General features: G+C 34.7%; 5 protein-coding genes across 6 annotated transcripts; 3 read left to right on the top strand and 2 right to left on the bottom strand.

Annotated features, from left to right (window-relative positions):
* LOC109330994 lies at positions 258–2,489 on the top strand. 2 transcript variants are annotated; one of them, XM_019565271.1, is made up of 2 exons: positions 258–869; positions 2,314–2,489. In XM_019565271.1, exons 1-2 carry the CDS (start codon positions 399–401, stop codon positions 2,398–2,400), a joined length of 558 nt encoding a protein of 185 aa, XP_019420816.1. In that variant the 5' UTR covers positions 258–398; the 3' UTR covers positions 2,401–2,489. The 2 variants fall into 2 exon arrangements, with proteins under 2 accessions (XP_019420816.1, XP_019420815.1); XM_019565270.1 differs by having other exon boundaries at positions 265–869; positions 2,311–2,486.
* LOC109331946 (serine/threonine-protein kinase STY46-like) lies at positions 3,927–9,690 on the top strand. Its single transcript, XM_019566760.1, has 11 exons — positions 3,927–4,341; positions 4,440–4,514; positions 4,704–4,820; positions 5,463–5,557; positions 7,125–7,245; positions 7,360–7,439; positions 7,682–7,741; positions 7,943–8,064; positions 8,154–8,239; positions 8,320–8,435; positions 9,178–9,690. Exons 1-11 carry the CDS (start codon positions 4,069–4,071, stop codon positions 9,302–9,304), a joined length of 1,272 nt encoding a protein of 423 aa, XP_019422305.1. The 5' UTR covers positions 3,927–4,068; the 3' UTR covers positions 9,305–9,690.
* Positions 10,246–12,662, bottom strand: LOC109332005 (transmembrane emp24 domain-containing protein p24delta9-like). The gene is made up of 4 exons (XM_019566838.1): positions 12,347–12,662; positions 12,024–12,233; positions 10,661–10,737; positions 10,246–10,559 (listed from the first exon to the last, which is right to left on the bottom strand). Exons 1-4 carry the CDS (start codon positions 12,581–12,583, stop codon positions 10,415–10,417), a joined length of 669 nt encoding a protein of 222 aa, XP_019422383.1. The 5' UTR covers positions 12,584–12,662; the 3' UTR covers positions 10,246–10,414.
* On the top strand, positions 17,920–20,516 carry LOC109330548 (serine/threonine-protein kinase STY46-like). The gene is made up of 7 exons (XM_019564774.1): positions 17,920–18,071; positions 18,186–18,265; positions 18,508–18,567; positions 18,769–18,890; positions 18,980–19,065; positions 19,146–19,261; positions 20,004–20,516. The coding sequence occupies exons 1-7, from the start codon at positions 18,045–18,047 to the stop codon at positions 20,128–20,130; spliced, it is 618 nt and encodes a 205-aa protein (XP_019420319.1). The 5' UTR covers positions 17,920–18,044; the 3' UTR covers positions 20,131–20,516.
* LOC109331992 (transmembrane emp24 domain-containing protein p24delta9-like) lies at positions 21,072–23,491 on the bottom strand. Its single transcript, XM_019566826.1, has 4 exons — positions 23,173–23,491; positions 22,850–23,059; positions 21,487–21,563; positions 21,072–21,385 (listed from the first exon to the last, which is right to left on the bottom strand). The coding sequence occupies exons 1-4, from the start codon at positions 23,407–23,409 to the stop codon at positions 21,241–21,243; spliced, it is 669 nt and encodes a 222-aa protein (XP_019422371.1). The 5' UTR covers positions 23,410–23,491; the 3' UTR covers positions 21,072–21,240.

Raw genomic sequence — 27,099 nt, 5'->3', positions numbered from 1 at the left:
AATTTAAAATTTAATAATAAAGTATTTTTGTGACTAATCAGAAAAAATGCACATGAAGTGACATACTTTTTGAAACAAAATATATACTCCGTATTTTGAGATATATTTTTTATAGTACAAAAATGAGATCGACTCAATGAATAAACGACAAAATAATATTTATATTTGTATATGATTTTTCCCTAACTCCTCTATAAAATTAGACTAACCCTAACTCGATATAATCTCTTTTTTGTGGCTTCTAAAGCCTACTCCACACTTTACATAAACATAACCATATATAACGTGATTTTGCCAAGATTTTTTTCACTATGAGATATAAGTCATAGATATTTATCAAATAAGATTGAGCATGCTGAAGCTTTTGGCGACCAATTCACAGAGCTTAAAAACAAGTAATGGAACACAAAGATGATTCACAAGACTTCAATGAGTGGCAACAAATCGAACAACACCCTTCTCCCACAGTGCACCAATCAAGTGTAGCATGGAACACAGTAGCGATCAACGACACCTACCTTCACAAGTTTCATGCTGACCGATCAAGCGTTGAAGACTCCGAAGACGGAACTTCAGAGGGTGAGACACCAATGCCGGCGGCGCTGCCGCCATCAGATTGGTGGCTGCGGGTGGCCAATGAAGGCAGAAAGTTGTTGAAGCTGCGGTTCGAGGCTATGAGAGCCGGGGTGGTTCGGGTGGTTTACAAGGTTCGTAATTGTGCAATATATGTGGGGGCGTTTTGGTCAATTTTGTGTGTGACTGGAGCTGCGACGGTGGCAGTGTTGGTTTGCCGGATTCGACGGCGGAGGAGGAGGGTTGGTCGGCAGAGCGTTGACCATTTGACTTATCTTCTTAGAGAGAAAGATGAGGTTAGTAGAACTGAACTCATGATATAAATATATTTTTATTAGTTGAGTTAACAAATAGAATGAGACAAAACGACTATACTCCTTAACCACCATTTCTATTAATTCAAAACCTCATTTCACAAATTTGTGAAAAAATTAATAAAATATAGAAATATATAATTTCACAATATTTTATATAAGTAGAAGGGACCAAATAGATATCTCACTTACCATCAAGTGTGTAGATAAGTTGGTCTAAAAAGTTGTTCTAAAAAGACACTCAATTAAAAAGAAAATAATGAGTTTCAAGAAGAAGGGTAAAATAACTATAGGCAAGAAAGAATTGAACCTAAGATTTGCCCTCGAGACATTAAGAAGAAATGCATAAAAATATAAATTAATATTTTTATATTCTTATTAAAATTTGATTGATTATAAACATGAAGACAAGATTTGTATATCTTTATTGGATTTCCTCTCCCTTCAAAAATAAATAAAAAATATTTGCATATAAGAATTAGTATAGAACAAATTACTAATTGACTCAAAGAAACTTGATGATATATCAATTAGTATTGGTATTCTACTTTTACTTTTTTTCTCAAATTATAGCTTTGAGGTTTAAATTTTGTGTTCAAGTACATTTTTTAACCATGATTTTCCCGAACATGTTATTTATGGATGGAAGTCAATCTGTCCATCTAAATTAAAACTGAGGATTCACAGACTACAATCCAAATATTCAATCCAGATATAATTATATAAGGTCCTTTATTATGGTAACAAACCATTTCCTTGCCTATATCATATATGTACTCCTGGTTACACCTTTAGATATGAGACTGTTCCCGTTTGAGATATGAAAAACTCTACCTAATGAGTTAAAGTTTGTATGAAATAAATTATGTTTATCAATTAATGAAAGCAACTATTTTTCTTTTTTTGTGGTTGACAAAGCAATTAATGGAAGCAACTATTTGTCATATGTTAATATTATTGAATAATACATTGATAGTGCATACTCCTTGAACTCTTTGTTAATTACTATGTATTTTAGTTAAATCAAACACTACATGATACTGACCACCAATGTTTAAAATATTGTTATTACCTTCATATAAATAATAGATCCCAATAAAATCTCCAAAATGTTGTAATAATGCAATGAACAGAAGAAGCTTTATATATATTTTTGAAGCCTTTAACTATGAAATATCCTTTATCCTAAATATAACTGTTGTTGGAGTTAGTGTTTAATTGCATTGTCTAGCTCATTTTCAATATAGAAAAGAGCGTAATATTTATATTTACATATAGTTAATATAAAAATTTATATATAATCAATACAACATTCATTTTTATATATGAATGATGATGCATTGACATTTTAATTGTTAACATATATGTCTTTTCCTCAATTAATATTAACATAATTATCCTAATTATTATAACTTGGTTGCAGAAGATTAGGCAACTCGCACTTCAGATTGCACAACTGAATGAAGTCATATCATCACGTCGCAAGGTTCCGGTGCTCAGAATCAGCAGTTGATTATATTCGGGGCATATCATCCTGTTACCAGTTTAATTTTGAAGCATTGCTTTTACGACGAGATGCATGTGTTGGGGAGATGTAGTAAAGTCTTATATACTAAATCATTGTTTTGTTGGTTGAAATATTAGTTTGAGACTTCAATGAAGATTTTTTTCACTGTTCCATTTCCTTACGAGTAATGTTTAAAACTGTATATAAAGTTTAAAAATGACTTCCAGGATGATTTTTTCATTGTTCCATTTACTAACAACTTTTTTGCAAAATATATTACGTTGATTAATAATCATATATCATCTAAATACTTTTTCTCAAATTTGAGAAAAGTTGAAACACCCATAGATATATAATCAAATAACTTCAAATTTCATATATTTTAAAGACATATATTACATTAATCTTGATGTATATAAATATTGTACTAAATAGTTTTGTCTTTTGTGAAATTTGATATATAAGATGTATATGATATGAAGTTTAATGTAACAATTGGTTTGATGAAATTTATTTTATACAAAAAATTTATCAACTATATAAAAATTGACATAATTTTACTTAGTATAAACATATCCCACCTCCAAGTTCAAAATGGTTATACAATATATATGTCGGTGTGGGAGAAATGATAGTTGGTTTTTAAATCCATTGATACAAATTTGGCCAACCTTGTTGAATAAAAATCCATTACAGAAGTGATTGCTTGCCGTGTACCGTGATCACAAACACTATAACCTTAATGAGTCCTAATTGGTTATCAATCACGAGTGCAACAAGCTAACGTGTGGTAATCAGTATCCACACGAGCAAGCCGACAAACCTCCAAGAAAAGTCAATGAAAAGTTTCTCACCAAAAATTAGGGGCTAATATTATTTTATACTATTTAATTTTATTTTATATCTAGTTTATTTATTTGATTCACAATTATTAGCGTATCATTCATCTTTTATATTTAACTATCATTAATTTTTTAAATATAAATAGTATAAATGAACCATGAATAATATAACGAGTATAAAATTTTTGTATGAAATTTTAATAATTGAAATATAGTGATATTAATGAGACGTTGGTCTTATAGTACAAAATTACACGAGATCCTTAGATAACATACTGAGTCAAAGATCAAAGGTTATACCATTAAGAATATAATATTTATACATTGTTAATATAAAATTTTATACATAATTTATTTATATTACTTATATCATATATTTTTTGTACTATCAAGGATATCCTTTACCATTTGTAAAAAAAAAAGTAATCTCTTTTAGAATGTGTATTTGTCACTTGTAACAAGTATCATTCTTAAGACTAAACTTATATTATATATTTGAATGATGATAAATGATATAATTATAGTGTTAAAAACTTTTATATTATCCCTCTATACATATTCTTTTCTCTCTCAGAAATACATCACTTAAAATGAATAATAAATAATATAGTCTTACATTATTTTAATAAATATTAAACTCTATTTCATTTTGATATAAAATCATAAAGTCATCATGGTAATCAATAGTAATAAGCCCAACGAATCATGTGAATAAATTAATTATAGAAGAAGCGACAGTTAAAACCATTTACATTTTGATCAATTTCCTTATTCCATTCACACTCCAATCTCCAACCGCAGCAACCGTCACAGTCTCCATCAACGCCGCATTATGAGCTCCAGCGGCGGCGAATCATCAACTTCCGACAAGCAAAAGGAGAAAGCTAGGGTGAGCCGCACCTCCTTGATTCTCTGGCACGCTCACCAAAACGACGCCGCTTCTGTCCGCAAGCTCTTACAAGAGGATCCCTCTCTTGTCAACGCCAGAGATTACGACAACCGTACTCCTCTCCACGTTGCTTCCCTCCACGGCTGGCTCGACGTCGCTAACTGCTTAATCGAATTCGGTGCTGACGTCAACGCCCAAGATCGTTGGAAAAACACTGTACGCGAATTTTGTTCTCTATTTCTGAATTCTTGTTGATTTAGTAGTAATTATGATTGTATTAATTGTTCATTGAGTTTATTTATTTTGATGAACAGCCTCTGGCTGATGCGGAAGGAGCTAAACGAAATAGCATGATCCAGCTTTTGAAAACACACGGAGGCTCGTCTTATGTAAGTTCATGGTTTTATGGATGCAATTACTAACACGATACGATTTTAGAGAGTATTAAAATTAGTATTATAGTGTTTAGGTGAAGAATTTGGTTGCGGATTATAATTTAAAACTATGTTTCATCGCTGATCACGGATCTGTATTTGTTGTTGTTGTTTGGATCTGATTTGTGAATTTTGATGAGGCAGGGCCAAAATGGGAGCCATTTCGAACCAAACACGGTTCCACCTCCATTGCCTAACAAGTGTGATTGGGAAGTTGACCCTACTGAGCTGGACTTCTCTAATTCAGCACGTATTGGAAAGGTTAGTTCTAATTTTTCTTCATTGATTCAGTTAAAAAATGTTTTTAGGACTCTGATTTTGTTAACTGTTCGTTGTAGTGGTGTTCTGGGAATTATCTGTTACTGTCTCTTATCACCATACATTATTCTATGTGGTAAATTTTATTATGCTTCAGGTTCAGGCCCTATAATTGCAATCTTGTCAGGGTTGAGTATTCTGTTTTCTGTAGTGAAGATCAAGCCGTTCAAAACTCACTTTATATTTTTTTACCGCCTTCGTTGTGGTTTTTCGTTGTTGGGTGATCATCAATTTAACTTTCCAGGAAAATCCTTTTTTCTCTGAAATCTCTCTTGGTGAGATTTTGATGAATGCTATTTTGAACACAAACTAAGTTGATCCAAACAAAAACACACACATCAAATATTATTTATGACTGATTGAGAAAATGAAAGACACTCATTTGTTTCCCCTACCTTGATCTCTTTTCTTTTAGATAGTGTTTCTTGCCATTCCTTTTTTAAGTAGATTAATTTTTTTTCCTCTTATGTGCCTGGTGTTTCTTGCTTTTACTTTTGTGCTTTCCTTTTCTAGGTATATCATTTTATTTCATGCTTTGATTTGTGCACAAGATTTCACCTAATCAATAATTTATGCTTCATTCAGGGATCTTTCGGTGAGATTTTGAAAGCCCATTGGCGTGGAACACCGGTTGCTGTCAAACGGATTCTTCCTTCTCTTTCAGAAGATAGATTGGTGATGTGAGATTCTTTGTTTCTTTTCTAGCATGTCTTTGATTTTATTTTTACTAGAGTCTGAATATGTGTGATGTAAAAGTCTTATAGTAGCACATGGTTGATCAACCTGTGTTAGAGAATAATACTTGAGGTTAAGTTGTTAGTTGATAGTTAGTTGTTAGAGTGTTTACTAGCCTTGCTAACTGAATTAGTTAGCTTACTAAGTAACCTACTCTTAATGTTTACTATAAATAAGGCTTGGTTCATTTTGTAAAGTTCAAGTTTTCATTTCAATAAAATCTCATATTCAGTTTTCCTTCTCTCACTGTCACTCTCTCGTTGTCTTTCTCTGTTTCTCTCTTTCTCTCTTCAACATGCTTCATTTTACATGGTATTTGTTATCGATCCTAGTCTTCATGGTGAAGATTCGTCTCCTCCTCCTGTTGCGACGTTTCACGCCACGTCTCCTCCTTCTGTGACGTTTCACGTCGCGACGCCGCTTCAAGCTTCTTCACCTTCTCTCAATCTTCCGCTGCCATCGATGAAACTCACGGAGGTGTCAATTTGCCCTAGCGGTTCTTTGATCCAGCCGACCTGAGCGTTTCATCTCCGATTTGGATGCCCCTCCTCAATTTCTAAGTGAACTGGATCATCTTCATCACCACCTCAACCCTGCTTTCTTAACCTGGGAAGAACAAGATCAATTGATTCTGTCATGGATCCTCAATTCATTTTGTGAGGAGCTTCAACCACATGTTATTGATTGCTCCACTTCAAGGCAGTTATGGCTTGAAATTATTGAACATTGTCAAGCCCAAACCAAGGCACGTGGATGACAATTACGTGCTTAGATACGGTCTATCACGAAGGGATCGAACACGATTTCTGAATATTTCACTCGAATCAAGGTTCTTGTTGACTCGTTGATCTCCACTGGTTCCCCTGTTACTCAAGCTGAGCATATTGATTTTTTTCTGAACGATTTATTGGAGGAATTTCAACCTATCATCACCGCCGTGGAAAGTCAACAAGATCTTCCTACATTAAATGCACTTCAATCTTTTCTCCATACATTTGAATCACGATTGGAACGAAATAGGAATCGTTCTGTCTCCAATGCTTTATCGGTCAATATCACCGCTGGCTCACTGTTATACTCGTCAGAAATGGTTTCCTCTGGTTATCCTTCTACAGTGCCATTGCTGTCATCTCACACTCGTCCAGATATGGTTAAGAGTTAGGACCCCGTTTCATGGTTCTGTTAAAACTAAGGTCGCTTTTGCCTTAGGGCAACATTTCAACAAGAAACTCTTCTTTGCTGGAGGTATTTTATCCAAGTTGTATCTACTTCCTCTTTAGGGCATATATTATAAAATCATTGGATATTTAATTTTGTTTGTTTATAATGAATGCTCAAAACATAGTGAGAGGGAAGAGAGGGGGAGAAAAACACACACATATACTTGTGATTAAGCTTGTCCTTGTGCAGCAATAAACCATATTTTTTCTTTTCCAGGTTTTTCTGCTATCTCATGTTTCAGTGACTTGTCATCTTTCTGATTGTTTTCTTGTGTACAAATTTTTAATACAGTCAAGACTTCAGGCATGAGGTCAATTTGTTAGTGAAGCTTCGACACCCCAATATAGTTCAGTTTCTTGGAGCTGTTACTGACAGGAAGCCCCTTATGTTAATTACTGAGTATCTAAGAGGGGTATGTGAACGGATATGATTGCTTCCATAGTTCCATTTGAGCACTCTACACCTAATTTGTAATCTGGTAAAAACACGTCTGCAACCTATGCTTAATATTTTCATTCATTTATAGGGTGACCTTCATCAGTACCTCAAGGAAAAAGGTTCACTCAATGCTGCAACCGCTATCAACTTTTCCATGGATATTGCCAGGTATGTTGTCTCACTTGTTTTCCTTTTTTCATTTTATTTTTTAATTCTTATAAAAAGAAATTATTAAGAACTAAAGAGAAGTACTTAAAAGGAGGATAGTTAATCATCTTATCTTAGAATGGTCTTAAACAAGAAATGGAAACAAAATAAGAACTAGTTTGGACTTAAGTCCAGAAAGCTCTCCATTCTCTCTATAAATTTGTTATACAACCTAATCATTATTCTGTGAATATGTTTTGTAGAGGAATGGCCTATCTTCATAATGAACCAAATGTTATAATTCATAGAGACCTGAAGCCAAGGTAAGTTGGTTATTAGCATTGCATATATGAAATATTGATTTGGATGACATGCTACAAACTTCATATCATGATCCATTATGCATAATGAATTGAACCAAAGTTTACTTTCATCCTAGATATACATGATTTTATGTCATCAAGAACATGTGGAATTTAGAAGTCTTCGTTTTAGATGTTGAAGTTTATTTTCTAAAATTTCAGGAATGTTCTTTTAGTTAATTCTAGTGCTGACCATTTAAAAGTTGGAGATTTTGGATTGAGTAAACTTATCAAGGTCCAAAGTTCTCATGATGTATACAGGATGACTGGTGAAACTGGAAGCTGTGAGTATTCTTATAAGTTCTTTTAAAACAACATTAGTCATTTGTATGCAAAACTCAATTTAATTTCCTTGTTCTTGAGGATAAATAAGACCGCTACATGGCTCCTGAAGTTTTCAAACACCGGAGATATGATAAGAAGGTTGACGTGTTCTCTTTTGCAATGATTTTGTATGAGGTAACTACGCCTGTTCAAATATAGAGGGATTTATGTGATAAAAATATGGTCTTAGCTCATGATATCCTCATCATGTGCAGATGCTTGAAGGTGAACCACCTTTTGCAAACTTGGAACCTTATGAGGGAGCCAAACGGGCAGCAGAAGGACACAGACCTACTATTCGCGAAAAGGGATATACCCCCGAGCTCATAGAGTAAGCATTTATGATATGTTTCTTTCACGTGATATACTATCATGTCATTAGCAGAGTTGGTTTTTAACATCATGAGTCCCTCTTTGACATGATAGGCCATGTTTGAGATAGAGATCATTTCTAGCCTTGCACCTCTACAGTAACTTAAGAAAAGGAAAATTGGCGTCTTAAAAGATGTTTAATAACTCAAAAAATGTCTCACTTTGTTATCTTTATTTTTAATTTTACACTGATCCAGCTTCTATAATCATTTTATCATTATGCATGGTCAAATATACTTCAACCTCCGATAGTCTGATTCACTTTGTTAATATTATAAATGACCTGATGGAATGGTTAACAATGGTTATGATTTATACTCCATCATACTTGAAGAACATCCAGAAGCTATGCAGTTACTCTTGGTACTTGGTATTTCCAATTTCACAAACCCAAGTATGAGTAGCATAAATATGATATAATCTTTGTGATCATTAAATTATAGAGGTTCTGAAATGCTTTGCAAAATATAGGCTATTAGAAATTAAGAACTTTTGCGTGAGACATTCTCCTTTTAGTAGGCAATTTGTAATTCGTCATTCCACTGTAAATCATGAATCATCTTTGATGTTGGTGGTTTGTGCTGCTCTTAGAATGAGGAGATCCTCACCACTCTTAAGCCTTTAATTAAAAAAGAAGAAGCAGTTTTTGGCTTTTTTAATAATGAGTAATCTCACAAATTTTGACCGGTATGTTCTTTTAGGTTAACAGAGCAATGTTGGGCTGCTGACATGAATCAAAGACCTTCCTTCATAGATATCCTTAAACGGCTTGAAAAGATCAAGGGAAACTTACCATCAGATCATCATTGGCACTTGTTCTCTTCGTAAATGCAAAAGAACATTTTCATGTCCAGAAATTGAGATGATTTATTCGCTGTTACCATTCCGGTGATTTTCGTTCTACACTGCTGTTGGATTTATGGAATAGAGCCAATTTGAAACATGCAAAGTCAGTATTTGTTTCCAACTGTTTGGCTTCTAATTAGCAGAACAGGCGATGTTGATGGCTTTTCTTTGGTTTCTGCATTCCATCACATTTATCTCATTACAACTCTCATTCCAATCAAATGGAGCATATGCAAATTGTTGCTCTCAAGTGTAATACATTTTAACTATACAAAGTAATTTAGGGAAATAGGGTTACATCATGCCATCCACTGTTGATGATGCTTAAAGTTTCCTTTAAAAAGTTAATGATAGATTGCATTCTTGGATTTTGTTTTGCCAATTCCCATACTTGCTAACAACTCTTTTGGTATTATTGCTACCCTTCTCAAAGTTCATTTTTCCTGGTTTCACGTGAATTCAGTTATTTCCTGTAAAAAAAATTCTCAAAATGTGGACTGGGGTGGAGGGAAAAGAAGACAAAGATATTGGAGTATCAACCAAACCTCCACATTATGGCCTATGACCCATATTTTTATCTAGATAATTGAATGTGTTGGGGATCATAGTAATGCTGGAGTCTCCTCACACTAGAAGAGCATGAATTTCTCTATTCTTTGTGACTAAAATCTTGGTTTTCAAAAAAGCTTGTTTGACACTTCGACTCAAGTACACCCAGATGTACTTAATAAATAGGCAGCAATTATACCCAATCTTTTAAAAACCAAGTTAGACATAGACTTGCAATTCATGGTTTGATTGGTTCAACAATAAAATTTGTAGCGCCAGTCCAATTTTTTAAAGATAAACATAAATAGAAGTAAAATGAAATAAGCTCAAGGAGTGACATGAAATAAGATCAAGCTAAATCCTACTCATAAAACATGTTATCATTATTCCCTCTCTACTAATATTGCCATAAATTTGATGTGCATTTAAAAATGTGAACATATTCTGAGATATACAGACTATCTTTATGCGTAATCTTTGGATAAATTAATGCAGGTACATTATACAAGAGGGCATAAGAAAAGTGTAAAAAGTGTCACAATCTTAGATGAGTTTCTTTTTCTCAAAGAAGCCCTTCAAGTGCCACAGCTGAAGCCCTGCTACAGATAAGCATACAAAAAGAGAAAGAAAACTCAACCAGAACATTCTGTCATTAGTTGTTTGGTTCAGCGCTTGCATTTCTTCTTCTCTGTAAAGAAGAAAAGTAAACAAAAATAAGAACATTGAAATATCCTATGTTAATGTGTTGAATTAAGAAAAAGTGTTCACAAGCATTTGCACGTGCTTTACCTTTCCCGAAGATAGAACATCTCATCATGAATGTCAGTAACTGTTTCATACAACTTCTTTATCTCTAGCTCCATTACCTGGTATATGTGATTGTGAATGAATGAAATCAGTGCAAGAATTGTTCCTTCTATCAAATATGAAGTTAGCAAAGACTACAACTATTATGAACGTCCCCCCTCGGCATCAAAAATTTCGCCTATAAATATCTAATTCAAACTAATCCAAGAATCAATTGAGTTTTATGAGTTCGTTAGTCACATATATGACAACTGAGTGGGATAGGGAGGGTTCGAGTGGATACAGATTTGATGGAGTGGGCCTAAATTTTATTGATATCCACAGGATTACAGTAAAATCCAGATAAAAGATACAAGGGAGGAAAAATACATAAATAATTGGAGTTCAGATATCACTCAGGAAGGCTAATATTGTCAAGAGAAAAGTCAACAAAATAAACTGCTGCTATTTATTTGATATCACATATGTGAAAAACAAACACATAGAAGTTAAAAGTTAAAAGAGCATGGAATGATGAAATGAGTTACAGGCTAATACAATTAAAGTTGTGAAAATAATTTATAGTCGTCATTCAGTATACTCATCATATAGCCAGAAGCTTGCTATGGTTTAAAATATAACATGCATTATAAACTTACTATTATTGGAAGCTCGCTAGTATTAGACTGCAAATCTATAATTCTCTCTAGTCCTAATACAGATATCTATCTCTTTATCTGGTTACAGAGATGTAAGACATAATACTTGACTGAACAGAATGATCTGCAGCCATACATAAGCCTCACATCATTATATGCTGTATAAGCTAGGGGATATCATAAAGAGCACAACATTCGATTTCTTTGGGTGAGCGTGTAATTAGTGCACAACATGATAGCCAAAAGGCCAAAACTACTAAACCCACTTGTTCGTCGATTTGAATCTTTCCTTTGAGCAAACATGCTAAAATCTTTCCCTGGGCCGCCCTTTATAGAGGTTACTATTTTAAGTTTTTAACAATATTAATGCGTGCATTTTAACTATACTTGGAGCATAACTAAGTAAATGTTGGAAAATAAAATTGTCTTCATTTAAGAACCTATTAGTGATAGATTATAGAGGGCAAACAAATCATACATGTTACTCTTCCAGAAGGCAATAACGAAACAAACACAATTGCGGTCACCAGTTCAATTATCGATCTACTTATGGAAATCATGGTTTTAAATTACAGTTGCAATCATAGTTAGATTTCATTTGCTAATTATGGTTAATTGCGGGATAAAGTGCGAACATAATTGCGGTCACATAGAGTCATAGACTACCGAAATCACAATAAGAAACTTATAAAAAGTGAGTAACTCACATCAACTTGGCCTTTTTTAGCAACATTAGACCAATCCTTGGCAGCAACACCTGATTTCCATTCAAAATCAATAGTCAAAGTTGCCTTTGGATCGTGTTCTGTAGCCCAGAAACAAGTCATGTAGTCTCCAGATTCTGCTGCCAAAAATGCAAACTGACCCGATTGAACCTTATCCCCATAGTGATAGTTATTCCCAAAAGATGAAGTCACCTAACAACAAAATAAATCAAACCCACAATTACCCTCTTAATAAAAATCATCAAACATTATCAAAAACACAGATTCAATACTGGGTGCCAAAAAAGTTTGAATATTTAATATACCCTAACGGTGACTCTGTGAGAATCTGGTAAGGGGTAACCCTCGTTGGGATTAACAATGGAATATTTGCCAACTGTCATGGAATTGCTCTTAATATCTTCGGAGATGCATTTGGTGCTACTAGATTGGACTTCGAATCTTAGGGATTCCGTTGATGAACAAAAAAGCAGCAAAAGAAGTAAGATAGATAGATCAAAAAAGGGTTTTGGGTTTAATCCAAACATCATCGTCATCATCATGAGGATTCGGAGAGATCGAGAGAGAGAGAGAGAGAGAAAGGGAAAATGGTTGAGTAGTTGAGTGAAGCGGTGAGAGTTAAAAACGGAATATTGAAGTCTTCCAATAGAAACTATACAACAAGGATGTTCCCACTTTGCTTCTTACGTGGTCGCCTTTCATTGGATAAAACACGTCTCTTTATGGAAATGAATTAAAAATTGGTCTTGTGTTTAACATTAAGTTAACAGAGTTTCTCTAGTAGTGCAAAAGCACATTAGATCCCAAAGAAATGATGAACATATAAAAGATTCAATTTTTTTAAATGATATTTATTGAAAGAGATAATTATATAAATAATTTATTATTTGATGAAATATATCTTTGACAATACAAAAATCATGTTCATTATTAGAATAATCACTTTTTATATTTTTTTAGTGTCTTTGAGTCTAACTTAATGGATCACATATTTTAACTCACAAATTATATCACTTATTGCCATCGGTTAGAAAAACATTTATTTTTTAGTTTTATTGGGATATGTTATTTCACATGTCATTTATTATAATTAATCAGAAAAAACTTATTTATTAAATTTTTAGCTTCAATATTTTTTTCTCAACCAATTATAAGAAATAACACACTTTTTAGACAATTGATATACTCCTCTATTTGAACACGAAAGAGTGATAGATTAAGTAATCCTCCTGCAAATCATTTTACAAATCTTCATATATTACAAGAAAATGATATATTTCACTTGTAAATTAATCATTAATAAATTAACTTTGTGATAATGTTACTTTTCATATGTTATTGTTGAAATATATTGTATTATGTGAATAATAGTGTATAAGAATATATAAGATTGTATTATAGGGTTAGTCCTAACTCTAGTGATTAGCTTTTAAGAACAAAATGGTTAGATGGAGTTAGTTAGTTTTTGTTAGGGTAGCTAGTTTTTCCATCATTTATATAAATGATTCAATGTAAACTTGGTTTTCATCAATTCAATAATCATTCAATGAATGATTTTCTTATTCTTTCTTTCTTGTTTTATCAAGATTCATACATGGCTCTACCATTTTAACATGATATTATAGCATAATTATTCTTTCGATAGCTTCCGCTTTTAGCTCCATCATTCCATCTCAAATTATCTAATCAATCAATTCTTATGCTTTATTCAAGAGGCTTTCTGGAATTGTGTTGTCAACAAAGAAGAAATGGGGTGTTTATGGCGATGACATGTTGTTATACTTGAGGTGCCATTTTTTATGGCACTAAGAAATGATTCTGGAATTTGCCAATAATCTTGAAGTATTTTCTCTCTAAATCTTGTTCCAAGTAGGGCTGGAAATGAGCCGAACTGAGTCGAATTAGAATTTAGTTCGATAAGGATTCAGCTCGAAACTCGATTCAAGTTCGATATGAGTTATTTTTTAGCTCGAGTTCAACTCGGTTAAAGTCCGCGAACTGTTCGGTTCAGTTCGAATGGTTCATTTGGATAACTCAGAAAATTAATTAAAATTTGAAAAATAATGCAAAAGTTATATATATATATATATATAAAATAATGTTTGGGTCATAATAAATATAAAAAATAGTTTATATATATAAATACATATATATATATATATATACATATATACATTTATACATTTATATACATATATAAATATATCGAGCTAGCTCATGAACATAACGAGTCGAACTATATCCAACTCAAAGTTCGACTCATTTACTTAACGAGCTCAATTTCTAGCTCAAGTTCGGCTCATTTGGTTTATGAACCAAATTTATCGAGCTAAATAACGAATCGAGTTTCGAACGAACACCGAGTTGGTTCGGTTCATTGTGAGCCTAGTTCCAAGTATAAATCTAGAGCAACCATTACAAATTAGCCAAAGTGGTAATTGGACTTGTCACTTTCCATGTAAATGGCGATAGATTACATGAAAGTTGTTCTATTTGTTGTGAGGACAGGCCATTGCCAATTATGATCAACATGAAATGCTCACACAAGTTATGTTCACATTGCTTGAGGAATTTTGTAGTGTAGGGAGGGGTCAATTCAAGAAGAGCAAGATTAGTACACAAAACTCTTGATAAATTTCTTGGTAATTTTGATATTGATCTTGGAATTTTGTTTGGTTCTATGCTCAATGATGTTGTTCGATTAATCTGTGATGCGCATCTCATGCTTGTATTTCCAGTGGTCTTCTATCCATTGTGACTTAACATAGATGATCTCATCTTTTCTAAATCAAAGCCATTGGTTATAGACAACTTCAGATTTAGATCACTCACCATTGCCCTCGTTGGTGTTATTTTTTTGGGAGCAATTTTCGTCCTAAGCATTTGGGATGCTTTCCAGTTCACTGGAGCAACTGTTGCAGTTTGTAGGATTCTGATAACACCGGCACATAATTACAGAAAAGAAGAAGAAAGTTTCACAATCGATTCAGAATCAATTCGATTCTGAATACTAATACCTCGTTTATTGCTTGAAGAATGGAGAAGATTACAAGATGAACCCTAATTGATTCCTGAATCAATTGCACGTTACAAGATTAATTCCCTGAATTAATCTCTCTCCTCTACTCAATTCTCAAAAACTACCTACAATAACCCCCTATCACCTATTTATACTTTCTGCCCAAACTCCCTACACTACTTCGGCAGTTACAGAAAACTGCTTTGGCAGTTACTGCTGCCACCTCACGCTGCCACGTGGCCTCCTCTGATACACCCTAGTGATGGGTGGTCTCCCCCGCATCCTATCAATACCCCCCCCCAAAAGACTCAACTTGTCCTCAATGGCAAATTGAGGAAAAGCTTCTTGCATTTCAGCCACTAACTCCCAAGAATTTTCACACTCCGACAAACCTTCCCACCGCACCAACACCTCAACATCTCCATTCTGACCAACGCGGTGTTGTAGGATCTTCGCCGGCTGTACCTTCAATTCCCACTCCTGTGACAACATCAACGGGATAGGTTGAGACTGTGGAACCGGTTTTAGAGCTTTCTTCAACAAAGAAACATGAAACACGGGGTGGACCCACGTATGCTCCGGTAATGCCAATCGGTAAGCTACCGATCCAATGCGCTCCAAGATCCGGTAAGGGCCCTAAAACTTAGCTGCTCTTGGTTGCAGTTTTAAGAATACCCAATCTCCAACCTCAAACTGTACCTCACGTCGATGTTTATCGGCTTGAGCCTTCATCAGATCTTGGGCTCGTAACAGGTTCTGCCTCAACTCTTGAATAACCGCATCTCAGGCAACCAAGAGCTGATTTACTTCCTCCACCTTTGACGTGAAAGTACACCCCTTAATCAAGGTCGGAGGATCCCTCCCATACAAGGCCTTGAAAGGAGTCATACCTGCAAAAACGTTATAAGTAGTGTTAAACCAAAATTATGCCCACGAAAGCCATTCAACCCACTTCTTCGGCTTAGGTCCGGCAAAACATCGAAGATATGTTTCCAACCCGCGATTCACTACCTCGGTTTGCCCATCCGTTTGAGGATGGTAAGTTGTGCTATACTTCAATCGAGTACCTGCCAATCGGAATAACTCCTACCAAAACTGGCTCAAAAAGATCTGATCCCGGTCGGAAACTATCGACGCCGAGTATCCATCTAACTTCACCACCTCTCTAAAAAACAAGGAAGCTACATCCTTGGCCGAATAGGGATGGCCAAGAGGATAAAAATAGGCGTATTTCGTGAGCCGATCCACCACTACAAAGATGGTATCCTTACCATTAGACCGCGACAATCCGGATATGAAATCCATTGAGATGTCCTGCCATACCTAGGTAGGGATGGGTAGTGGTTGCAATACCCCCGATTTTATTTTTACTAGAGTCTGAATATGTGTGATGTAAAAGTCTTATAGTAGCACATGGTTGATCAACCTGTGTTAGAGAATAATACTTGAGGTTAAGTTGTTAGTTGATAGTTAGTTGTTAGAGTGTTTACTAGCCTTGCTAACTGAATTAGTTAGCTTACTAAGTAACCTACTCTTAATGTTTACTATAAATAAGGCTTGGTTCATTTTGTAAAGTTCAAGTTTTCATTTCAATAAAATCTCATATTCAGTTTTCCTTCTCTCACTGTCACTCTCTCGTTGTCTTTCTCTGTTTCTCTCTTTCTCTCTTCAACATGCTTCATTTTACATGGTATTTGTTATCGATCCTAGTCTTCATGGTGAAGATTCGTCTCCTCCTCCTGTTGCGACGTTTCACGCCACGTCTCCTCCTTCTGTGACGTTTCACGTCGCGACGCCGCTTCAAGCTTCTTCACCTTCTCTCAATCTTCCGCTGCCATCGATGAAACTCACGGAGGTGTCAATTTGCCCTAGCGGTTCTTTGATCCAGCCGACCTGAGCGTTTCATCTCCGATTTGGATGCCCCTCCTCAATTTCTAAGTGAACTGGATCATCTTCATCACCACCTCAACCCTGCTTTCTTAACCTGGGAAGAACAAGATCAATTGATTCTGTCATGGATCCTCAATTCATTTTGTGAGGAGCTTCAACCACATGTTATTGATTGCTCCACTTCAAGGCAGTTATGGCTTGAAATTATTGAACATTGTCAAGCCCAAACCAAGGCACGTGGATGACAATTACGTGCTTAGATACGGTCTATCACGAAGGGATCGAACACGATTTCTGAATATTTCACTCGAATCAAGGTTCTTGTTGACTCGTTGATCTCCACTGGTTCCCCTGTTACTCAAGCTGAGCATATTGATTTTTTTCTGAACGATTTATTGGAGGAATTTCAACCTATCATCACCGCCGTGGAAAGTCAACAAGATCTTCCTACATTAAATGCACTTCAATCTTTTCTCCATACATTTGAATCACGATTGGAACGAAATAGGAATCGTTCTGTCTCCAATGCTTTATCGGTCAATATCACCGCTGGCTCACTGTTATACTCGTCAGAAATGGTTTCCTCTGGTTATCCTTCTACAGTGCCATTGCTGTCATCTCACACTCGTCCAGATATGGTTAAGAGTTAGGACCCCGTTTCATGGTTCTGTTAAAACTAAGGTCGCTTTTGCCTTAGGGCAACATTTCAACAAGAAACTCTTCTTTGCTGGAGGTATTTTATCCAAGTTGTATCTACTTCCTCTTTAGGGCATATATTATAAAATCATTGGATATTTAATTTTGTTTGTTTATAATGAATGCTCAAAACATAGTGAGAGGGAAGAGAGGGGGAGAAAAACACACACATATACTTGTGATTAAGCTTGTCCTTGTGCAGCAATAAACCATATTTTTTCTTTTCCAGGTTTTTCTGCTATCTCATGTTTCAGTGACTTGTCATCTTTCTGATTGTTTTCTTGTGTACAAATTTTTAATACAGTCAAGACTTCAGGCATGAGGTCAATTTGTTAGTGAAGCTTCGACACCCCAATATAGTTCAGTTTCTTGGAGCTGTTACTGACAGGAAGCCCCTTATGTTAATTACTGAGTATCTAAGAGGGGTATGTGAACGGATATGATTGCTTCCATAGTTCCATTTGAGCACTCTACACCTAATTTGTAATCTGGTAAAAACACGTCTGCAACCTATGCTTAATATTTTCATTCATTTATAGGGTGACCTTCATCAGTACCTCAAGGAAAAAGGTTCACTCAATGCTGCAACCGCTATCAACTTTTCCATGGATATTGCCAGGTATGTTGTCTCACTTGTTTTCCTTTTTTCATTTTATTTTTTAATTCTTATAAAAAGAAATTATTAAGAACTAAAGAGAAGTACTTAAAAGGAGGATAGTTAATCATCTTATCTTAGAATGGTCTTAAACAAGAAATGGAAACAAAATAAGAACTAGTTTGGACTTAAGTCCAGAAAGCTCTCCATTCTCTCTATAAATTTGTTATACAACCTAATCATTATTCTGTGAATATGTTTTGTAGAGGAATGGCCTATCTTCATAATGAACCAAATGTTATAATTCATAGAGACCTGAAGCCAAGGTAAGTTGGTTATTAGCATTGCATATATGAAATATTGATTTGGATGACATGCTACAAACTTCATATCATGATCCATTATGCATAATGAATTGAACCAAAGTTTACTTTCATCCTAGATATACATGATTTTATGTCATCAAGAACATGTGGAATTTAGAAGTCTTCGTTTTAGATGTTGAAGTTTATTTTCTAAAATTTCAGGAATGTTCTTTTAGTTAATTCTAGTGCTGACCATTTAAAAGTTGGAGATTTTGGATTGAGTAAACTTATCAAGGTCCAAAGTTCTCATGATGTATACAGGATGACTGGTGAAACTGGAAGCTGTGAGTATTCTTATAAGTTCTTTTAAAACAACATTAGTCATTTGTATGCAAAACTCAATTTAATTTCCTTGTTCTTGAGGATAAATAAGACCGCTACATGGCTCCTGAAGTTTTCAAACACCGGAGATATGATAAGAAGGTTGACGTGTTCTCTTTTGCAATGATTTTGTATGAGGTAACTACGCCTGTTCAAATATAGAGGGATTTATGTGATAAAAATATGGTCTTAGCTCATGATATCCTCATCATGTGCAGATGCTTGAAGGTGAACCACCTTTTGCAAACTTGGAACCTTATGAGGGAGCCAAACGGGCAGCAGAAGGACACAGACCTACTATTCGCGAAAAGGGATATACCCCCGAGCTCATAGAGTAAGCATTTATGATATGTTTCTTTCACGTGATATACTATCATGTCATTAGCAGAGTTGGTTTTTAACATCATGAGTCCCTCTTTGACATGATAGGCCATGTTTGAGATAGAGATCATTTCTAGCCTTGCACCTCTACAGTAACTTAAGAAAAGGAAAATTGGCGTCTTAAAAGATGTTTAATAACTCAAAAAATGTCTCACTTTGTTATCTTTATTTTTAATTTTACACTGATCCAGCTTCTATAATCATTTTATCATTATGCATGGTCAAATATACTTCAACCTCCGATAGTCTGATTCACTTTGTTAATATTATAAATGACCTGATGGAATGGTTAACAATGGTTATGATTTATACTCCATCATACTTGAAGAACATCCAGAAGCTATGCAGTTACTCTTGGTACTTGGTATTTCCAATTTCACAAACCCAAGTATGAGTAGCATAAATATGATATAATCTTTGTGATCATTAAATTATAGAGGTTCTGAAATGCTTTGCAAAATATAGGCTATTAGAAATTAAGAACTTTTGCGTGAGACATTCTCCTTTTAGTAGGCAATTTGTAATTCGTCATTCCACTGTAAATCATGAATCATCTTTGATGTTGGTGGTTTGTGCTGCTCTTAGAATGAGGAGATCCTCACCACTCTTAAGCCTTTAATTAAAAAAGAAGAAGCAGTTTTTGGCTTTTTTAATAATGAGTAATCTCACAAATTTTGACCGGTATGTTCTTTTAGGTTAACAGAGCAATGTTGGGCTGCTGACATGAATCAAAGACCTTCCTTCATAGATATCCTTAAACGGCTTGAAAAGATCAAGGGAAACTTACCATCAGATCATCATTGGCACTTGTTCTCTTCGTAAATGCAAAAGAACATTTTCATGTCCAGAAATTGAGATGATTTATTCGCTGTTACCATTCCGGTGATTTTCGTTCTACACTGCTGTTGGATTTATGGAATAGAGCCAATTTGAAACATGCAAAGTCAGTATTTGTTTCCAACTGTTTGGCTTCTAATTAGCAGAACAGGCGATGTTGATGGCTTTTCTTTGGTTTCTGCATTCCATCACATTTATCTCATTACAACTCTCATTCCAATCAAATGGAGCATATGCAAATTGTTGCTCTCAAGTGTAATACATTTTAACTATACAAAGTAATTTAGGGAAATAGGGTTACATCATGCCATCCACTGTTGATGATGCTTAAAGTTTCCTTTAAAAAGTTAATGATAGATTGCATTCTTGGATTTTGTTTTGCCAATTCCCATACTTGCTAACAACTCTTTTGGTATTATTGCTACCCTTCTCAAAGTTCATTTTTCCTGGTTTCACGTGAATTCAGTTATTTCCTGTAAAAAAAATTCTCAAAATGTGGACTGGGGTGGAGGGAAAAGAAGACAAAGATATTGGAGTATCAACCAAACCTCCACATTATGGCCTATGACCCATATTTTTATCTAGATAATTGAATGTGTTGGGGATCATAGTAATGCTGGAGTCTCCTCACACTAGAAGAGCATGAATTTCTCTATTCTTTGTGACTAAAATCTTGGTTTTCAAAAAAGCTTGTTTGACACTTCGACTCAAGTACACCCAGATGTACTTAATAAATAGGCAGCAATTATACCCAATCTTTTAAAAACCAAGTTAGACATAGACTTGCAATTCATGGTTTGATTGGTTCAACAATAAAATTTGTAGCGCCAGTCCAATTTTTTAAAGATAAACATAAATAGAAGTAAAATGAAATAAGCTCAAGGAGTGACATGAAATAAGATCAAGCTAAATCCTACTCATAAAACATGTTATCATTATTCCCTCTCTACTAATATTGCCATAAATTTGATGTGCATTTAAAAATGTGAACATATTCTGAGATATACAGACTATCTTTATGCGTAATCTTTGGATAAATTAATGCAGGTACATTATACAAGAGGGCATAAGAAAAGTGTAAAAAGTGTCACAATCTTAGATGAGTTTCTTTTTCTCAAAGAAGCCCTTCAAGTGCCACAGCTGAAGCCCTGCTACAGATAAGCATACAAAAAGAGAAAGAAAACTCAACCAGAACATTCTGTCATTAGTTGTTTGGTTCAGCGCTTGCATTTCTTCTTCTCTGTAAAGAAGAAAAGTAAACAAAAATAAGAACATTGAAATATCCTATGTTAATGTGTTGAATTAAGAAAAAGTGTTCACAAGCATTTGCACGTGCTTTACCTTTCCCGAAGATAGAACATCTCATCATGAATGTCAGTAACTGTTTCATACAACTTCTTTATCTCTAGCTCCATTACCTGGTATATGTGATTGTGAATGAATGAAATCAGTGCAAGAATTGTTCCTTCTATCAAATATGAAGTTAGCAAAGACTACAACTATTATGAACGTCCCCCCTCGGCATCAAAAATTTCGCCTATAAATATCTAATTCAAACTAATCCAAGAATCAATTGAGTTTTATGAGTTCGTTAGTCACATATATGACAACTGAGTGGGATAGGGAGGGTTCGAGTGGATACAGATTTGATGGAGTGGGCCTAAATTTTATTGATATCCACAGGATTACAGTAAAATCCAGATAAAAGATACAAGGGAGGAAAAATACATAAATAATTGGAGTTCAGATATCACTCAGGAAGGCTAATATTGTCAAGAGAAAAGTCAACAAAATAAACTGCTGCTATTTATTTGATATCACATATGTGAAAAACAAACACATAGAAGTTAAAAGTTAAAAGAGCATGGAATGATGAAATGAGTTACAGGCTAATACAATTAAAGTTGTGAAAATAATTTATAGTCGTCATTCAGTATACTCATCATATAGCCAGAAGCTTGCTATGGTTTAAAATATAACATGCATTATAAACTTACTATTATTGGAAGCTCGCTAGTATTAGACTGCAAATCTATAATTCTCTCTAGTCCTAATACAGATATCTATCTCTTTATCTGGTTACAGAGATGTAAGACATAATACTTGACTGAACAGAATGATCTGCAGCCATACATAAGCCTCACATCATTATATGCTGTATAAGCTAGGGGATATCATAAAGAGCACAACATTCGATTTCTTTGGGTGAGCGTGTAATTAGTGCACAACATGATAGCCAAAAGGCCAAAACTACTAAACCCACTTGTTCGTCGATTTGAATCTTTCCTTTGAGCAAACATGCTAAAATCTTTCCCTGGGCCGCCCTTTATAGAGGTTACTATTTTAAGTTTTTAACAATATTAATGCGTGCATTTTAACTATACTTGGAGCATAACTAAGTAAATGTTGGAAAATAAAATTGTCTTCATTTAAGAACCTATTAGTGATAGATTATAGAGGGCAAACAAATCATACATGTTACTCTTCCAGAAGGCAATAACGAAACAAACACAATTGCGGTCACCAGTTCAATTATCGATCTACTTATGGAAATCATGGTTTTAAATTACAGTTGCAATCATAGTTAGATTTCATTTGCTAATTATGGTTAATTGCGGGATAAAGTGCGAACATAATTGCGGTCACATAGAGTCATAGACTACCGAAATCACAATAAGAAACTTATAAAAAGTGAGTAACTCACATCAACTTGGCCTTTTTTAGCAACATTAGACCAATCCTTGGCAGCAACACCTGATTTCCATTCAAAATCAATAGTCAAAGTTGCCTTTGGATCGTGTTCTGTAGCCCAGAAACAAGTCATGTAGTCTCCAGATTCTGCTGCCAAAAATGCAAACTGACCCGATTGAACCTTATCCCCATAGTGATAGTTATTCCCAAAAGATGAAGTCACCTAACAACAAAATAAATCAAACCCACAATTACCCTCTTAATAAAAATCATCAAACATTATCAAAAACACAGATTCAATACTGGGTGCCAAAAAAGTTTGAATATTTAATATACCCTAACGGTGACTCTGTGAGAATCTGGTAAGGGGTAACCCTCGTTGGGATTAACAATGGAATATTTGCCAACTGTCATGGAATTGCTCTTAATATCTTCGGAGATGCATTTGGTGCTACTAGATTGGACTTCGAATCTTAGGGATTCCGTTGATGAACAAAAAAGCAGCAAAAGAAGTAAGATAGATAGATCAAAAAAGGGTTTTGGGTTTAATCCAAACATCATCGTCATCATCATGAGGATTCGGAGAGATCGAGAGAGAGAGAGAGAGAGAAAGGGAAAATGGTTGAGTAGTTGAGTGAAGCGGTGAGAGTTAAAAACGGAATATTGAAGTCTTCCAATAGAAACTATACAACAAGGATGTTCCCACTTTGCTTCTTACGTGGTCGCCTTTCATTGGATAAAACACGTCTCTTTATGGAAATGAATTAAAAATTGGTCTTGTGTTTAACATTAAGTTAACAGAGTTTCTCTAGTAGTGCAAAAGCACATTAGATCCCAAAGAAATGATGAACATATAAAAGATTCAATTTTTTTAAATGATATTTATTGAAAGAGATAATTATATAAATAATTTATTATTTGATGAAATATATCTTTGACAATACAAAAATCATGTTCATTATTAGAATAATCACTTTTTATATTTTTTTAGTGTCTTTGAGTCTAACTTAATGGATCACATATTTTAACTCACAAATTATATCACTTATTGCCATCGGTTAGAAAAACATTTATTTTTTAGTTTTATTGGGATATGTTATTTCACATGTCATTTATTATAATTAATCAGAAAAAACTTATTTATTAAATTTTTAGCTTCAATATTTTTTTCTCAACCAATTATAAGAAATAACACACTTTTTAGACAATTGATATACTCCTCTATTTGAACACGAAAGAGTGATAGATTAAGTAATCCTCCTGCAAATCATTTTACAAATCTTCATATATTACAAGAAAATGATATATTTCACTTGTAAATTAATCATTAATAAATTAACTTTGTGATAATGTTACTTTTCATATGTTATTGTTGAAATATATTGTATTATGTGAATAATAGTGTATAAGAATATATAAGATTGTATTATAGGGTTAGTCCTAACTCTAGTGATTAGCTTTTAAGAACAAAATGGTTAGATGGAGTTAGTTAGTTTTTGTTAGGGTAGCTAGTTTTTCCATCATTTATATAAATGATTCAATGTAAACTTGGTTTTCATCAATTCAATAATCATTCAATGAATGATTTTCTTATTCTTTCTTTCTTGTTTTATCAAGATTCATACATGGCTCTACCATTTTAACATGATATTATAGCATAATTATTCTTTCGATAGCTTCCGCTTTTAGCTCCATCATTCCATCTCAAATTATCTAATCAATCAATTCTTATGCTTTATTCAAGAGGCTTTCTGGAATTGTGTTGTCAACAAAGAAGAAATGGGGTGTTTATGGCGATGACATGTTGTTATACTTGAGGTGCCATTTTTTATGGCACTAAGAAATGATTCTGGAATTTGCCAATAATCTTGAAGTATTTTCTCTCTAAATCTTGTTCCAAGTAGGGCTGGAAATGAGCCGAACTGAGTCGAATTAGAATTTAGTTCGATAAGGATTCAGCTCGAAACTCGATTCAAGTTCGATATGAGTTATTTTTTAGCTCGAGTTCAACTCGGTTAAAGTCCGCGAACTGTTCGGTTCAGTTCGAATGGTTCATTTGGATAACTCAGAAAATTAATTAAAATTTGAAAAATAATGCAAAAGTTATATATATATATATATATAAAATAATGTTTGGGTCATAATAAATATAAAAAATAGTTTATATATATAAATACATATATATATATATATATACATATATACATTTATACATTTATATACATATATAAATATATCGAGCTAGCTCATGAACATAACGAGTCGAACTATATCCAACTCAAAGTTCGACTCATTTACTTAACGAGCTCAATTTCTAGCTCAAGTTCGGCTCATTTGGTTTATGAACCAAATTTATCGAGCTAAATAACGAATCGAGTTTCGAACGAACACCGAGTTGGTTCGGTTCATTGTGAGCCTAGTTCCAAGTATAAATCTAGAGCAACCATTACAAATTAGCCAAAGTGGTAATTGGACTTGTCACTTTCCATGTAAATGGCGATAGATTACATGAAAGTTGTTCTATTTGTTGTGAGGACAGGCCATTGCCAATTATGATCAACATGAAATGCTCACACAAGTTATGTTCACATTGCTTGAGGAATTTTGTAGTGTAGGGAGGGGTCAATTCAAGAAGAGCAAGATTAGTACACAAAACTCTTGATAAATTTCTTGGTAATTTTGATATTGATCTTGGAATTTTGTTTGGTTCTATGCTCAATGATGTTGTTCGATTAATCTGTGATGCGCATCTCATGCTTGTATTTCCAGTGGTCTTCTATCCATTGTGACTTAACATAGATGATCTCATCTTTTCTAAATCAAAGCCATTGGTTATAGACAACTTCAGATTTAGATCACTCACCATTGCCCTCGTTGGTGTTATTTTTTTGGGAGCAATTTTCGTCCTAAGCATTTGGGATGCTTTCCAGTTCACTGGAGCAACTGTTGCAGTTTGTAGGATTCTGATAACACCGGCACATAATTACAGAAAAGAAGAAGAAAGTTTCACAATCGATTCAGAATCAATTCGATTCTGAATACTAATACCTCGTTTATTGCTTGAAGAATGGAGAAGATTACAAGATGAACCCTAATTGATTCCTGAATCAATTGCACGTTACAAGATTAATTCCCTGAATTAATCTCTCTCCTCTACTCAATTCTCAAAAACTACCTACAATAACCCCCTATCACCTATTTATACTTTCTGCCCAAACTCCCTACACTACTTCGGCAGTTACAGAAAACTGCTTTGGCAGTTACTGCTGCCACCTCACGCTGCCACGTGGCCTCCTCTGATACACCCTAGTGATGGGTGGTCTCCCCCGCATCCTATCAATACCCCCCCCCAAAAGACTCAACTTGTCCTCAATGGCAAATTGAGGAAAAGCTTCTTGCATTTCAGCCACTAACTCCCAAGAATTTTCACACTCCGACAAACCTTCCCACCGCACCAACACCTCAACATCTCCATTCTGACCAACGCGGTGTTGTAGGATCTTCGCCGGCTGTACCTTCAATTCCCACTCCTGTGACAACATCAACGGGATAGGTTGAGACTGTGGAACCGGTTTTAGAGCTTTCTTCAACAAAGAAACATGAAACACGGGGTGGACCCACGTATGCTCCGGTAATGCCAATCGGTAAGCTACCGATCCAATGCGCTCCAAGATCCGGTAAGGGCCCTAAAACTTAGCTGCTCTTGGTTGCAGTTTTAAGAATACCCAATCTCCAACCTCAAACTGTACCTCACGTCGATGTTTATCGGCTTGAGCCTTCATCAGATCTTGGGCTCGTAACAGGTTCTGCCTCAACTCTTGAATAACCGCATCTCAGGCAACCAAGAGCTGATTTACTTCCTCCACCTTTGACGTGAAAGTACACCCCTTAATCAAGGTCGGAGGATCCCTCCCATACAAGGCCTTGAAAGGAGTCATACCTGCAAAAACGTTATAAGTAGTGTTAAACCAAAATTATGCCCACGAAAGCCATTCAACCCACTTCTTCGGCTTAGGTCCGGCAAAACATCGAAGATATGTTTCCAACCCGCGATTCACTACCTCGGTTTGCCCATCCGTTTGAGGATGGTAAGTTGTGCTATACTTCAATCGAGTACCTGCCAATCGGAATAACTCCTACCAAAACTGGCTCAAAAAGATCTGATCCCGGTCGGAAACTATCGACGCCGAGTATCCATCTAACTTCACCACCTCTCTAAAAAACAAGGAAGCTACATCCTTGGCCGAATAGGGATGGCCAAGA

Source organism: Lupinus angustifolius, chromosome LG17, assembly GCF_001865875.1.
Source record: "Lupinus angustifolius cultivar Tanjil chromosome LG17, LupAngTanjil_v1.0, whole genome shotgun sequence".
In the NCBI taxonomy this organism is placed as follows: Eukaryota; Viridiplantae; Streptophyta; class Magnoliopsida; order Fabales; family Fabaceae; genus Lupinus; species Lupinus angustifolius.
Note: the sequence above shows the minus strand (reverse complement) of the source record. Positions and strands in the feature narration are given on the sequence as shown.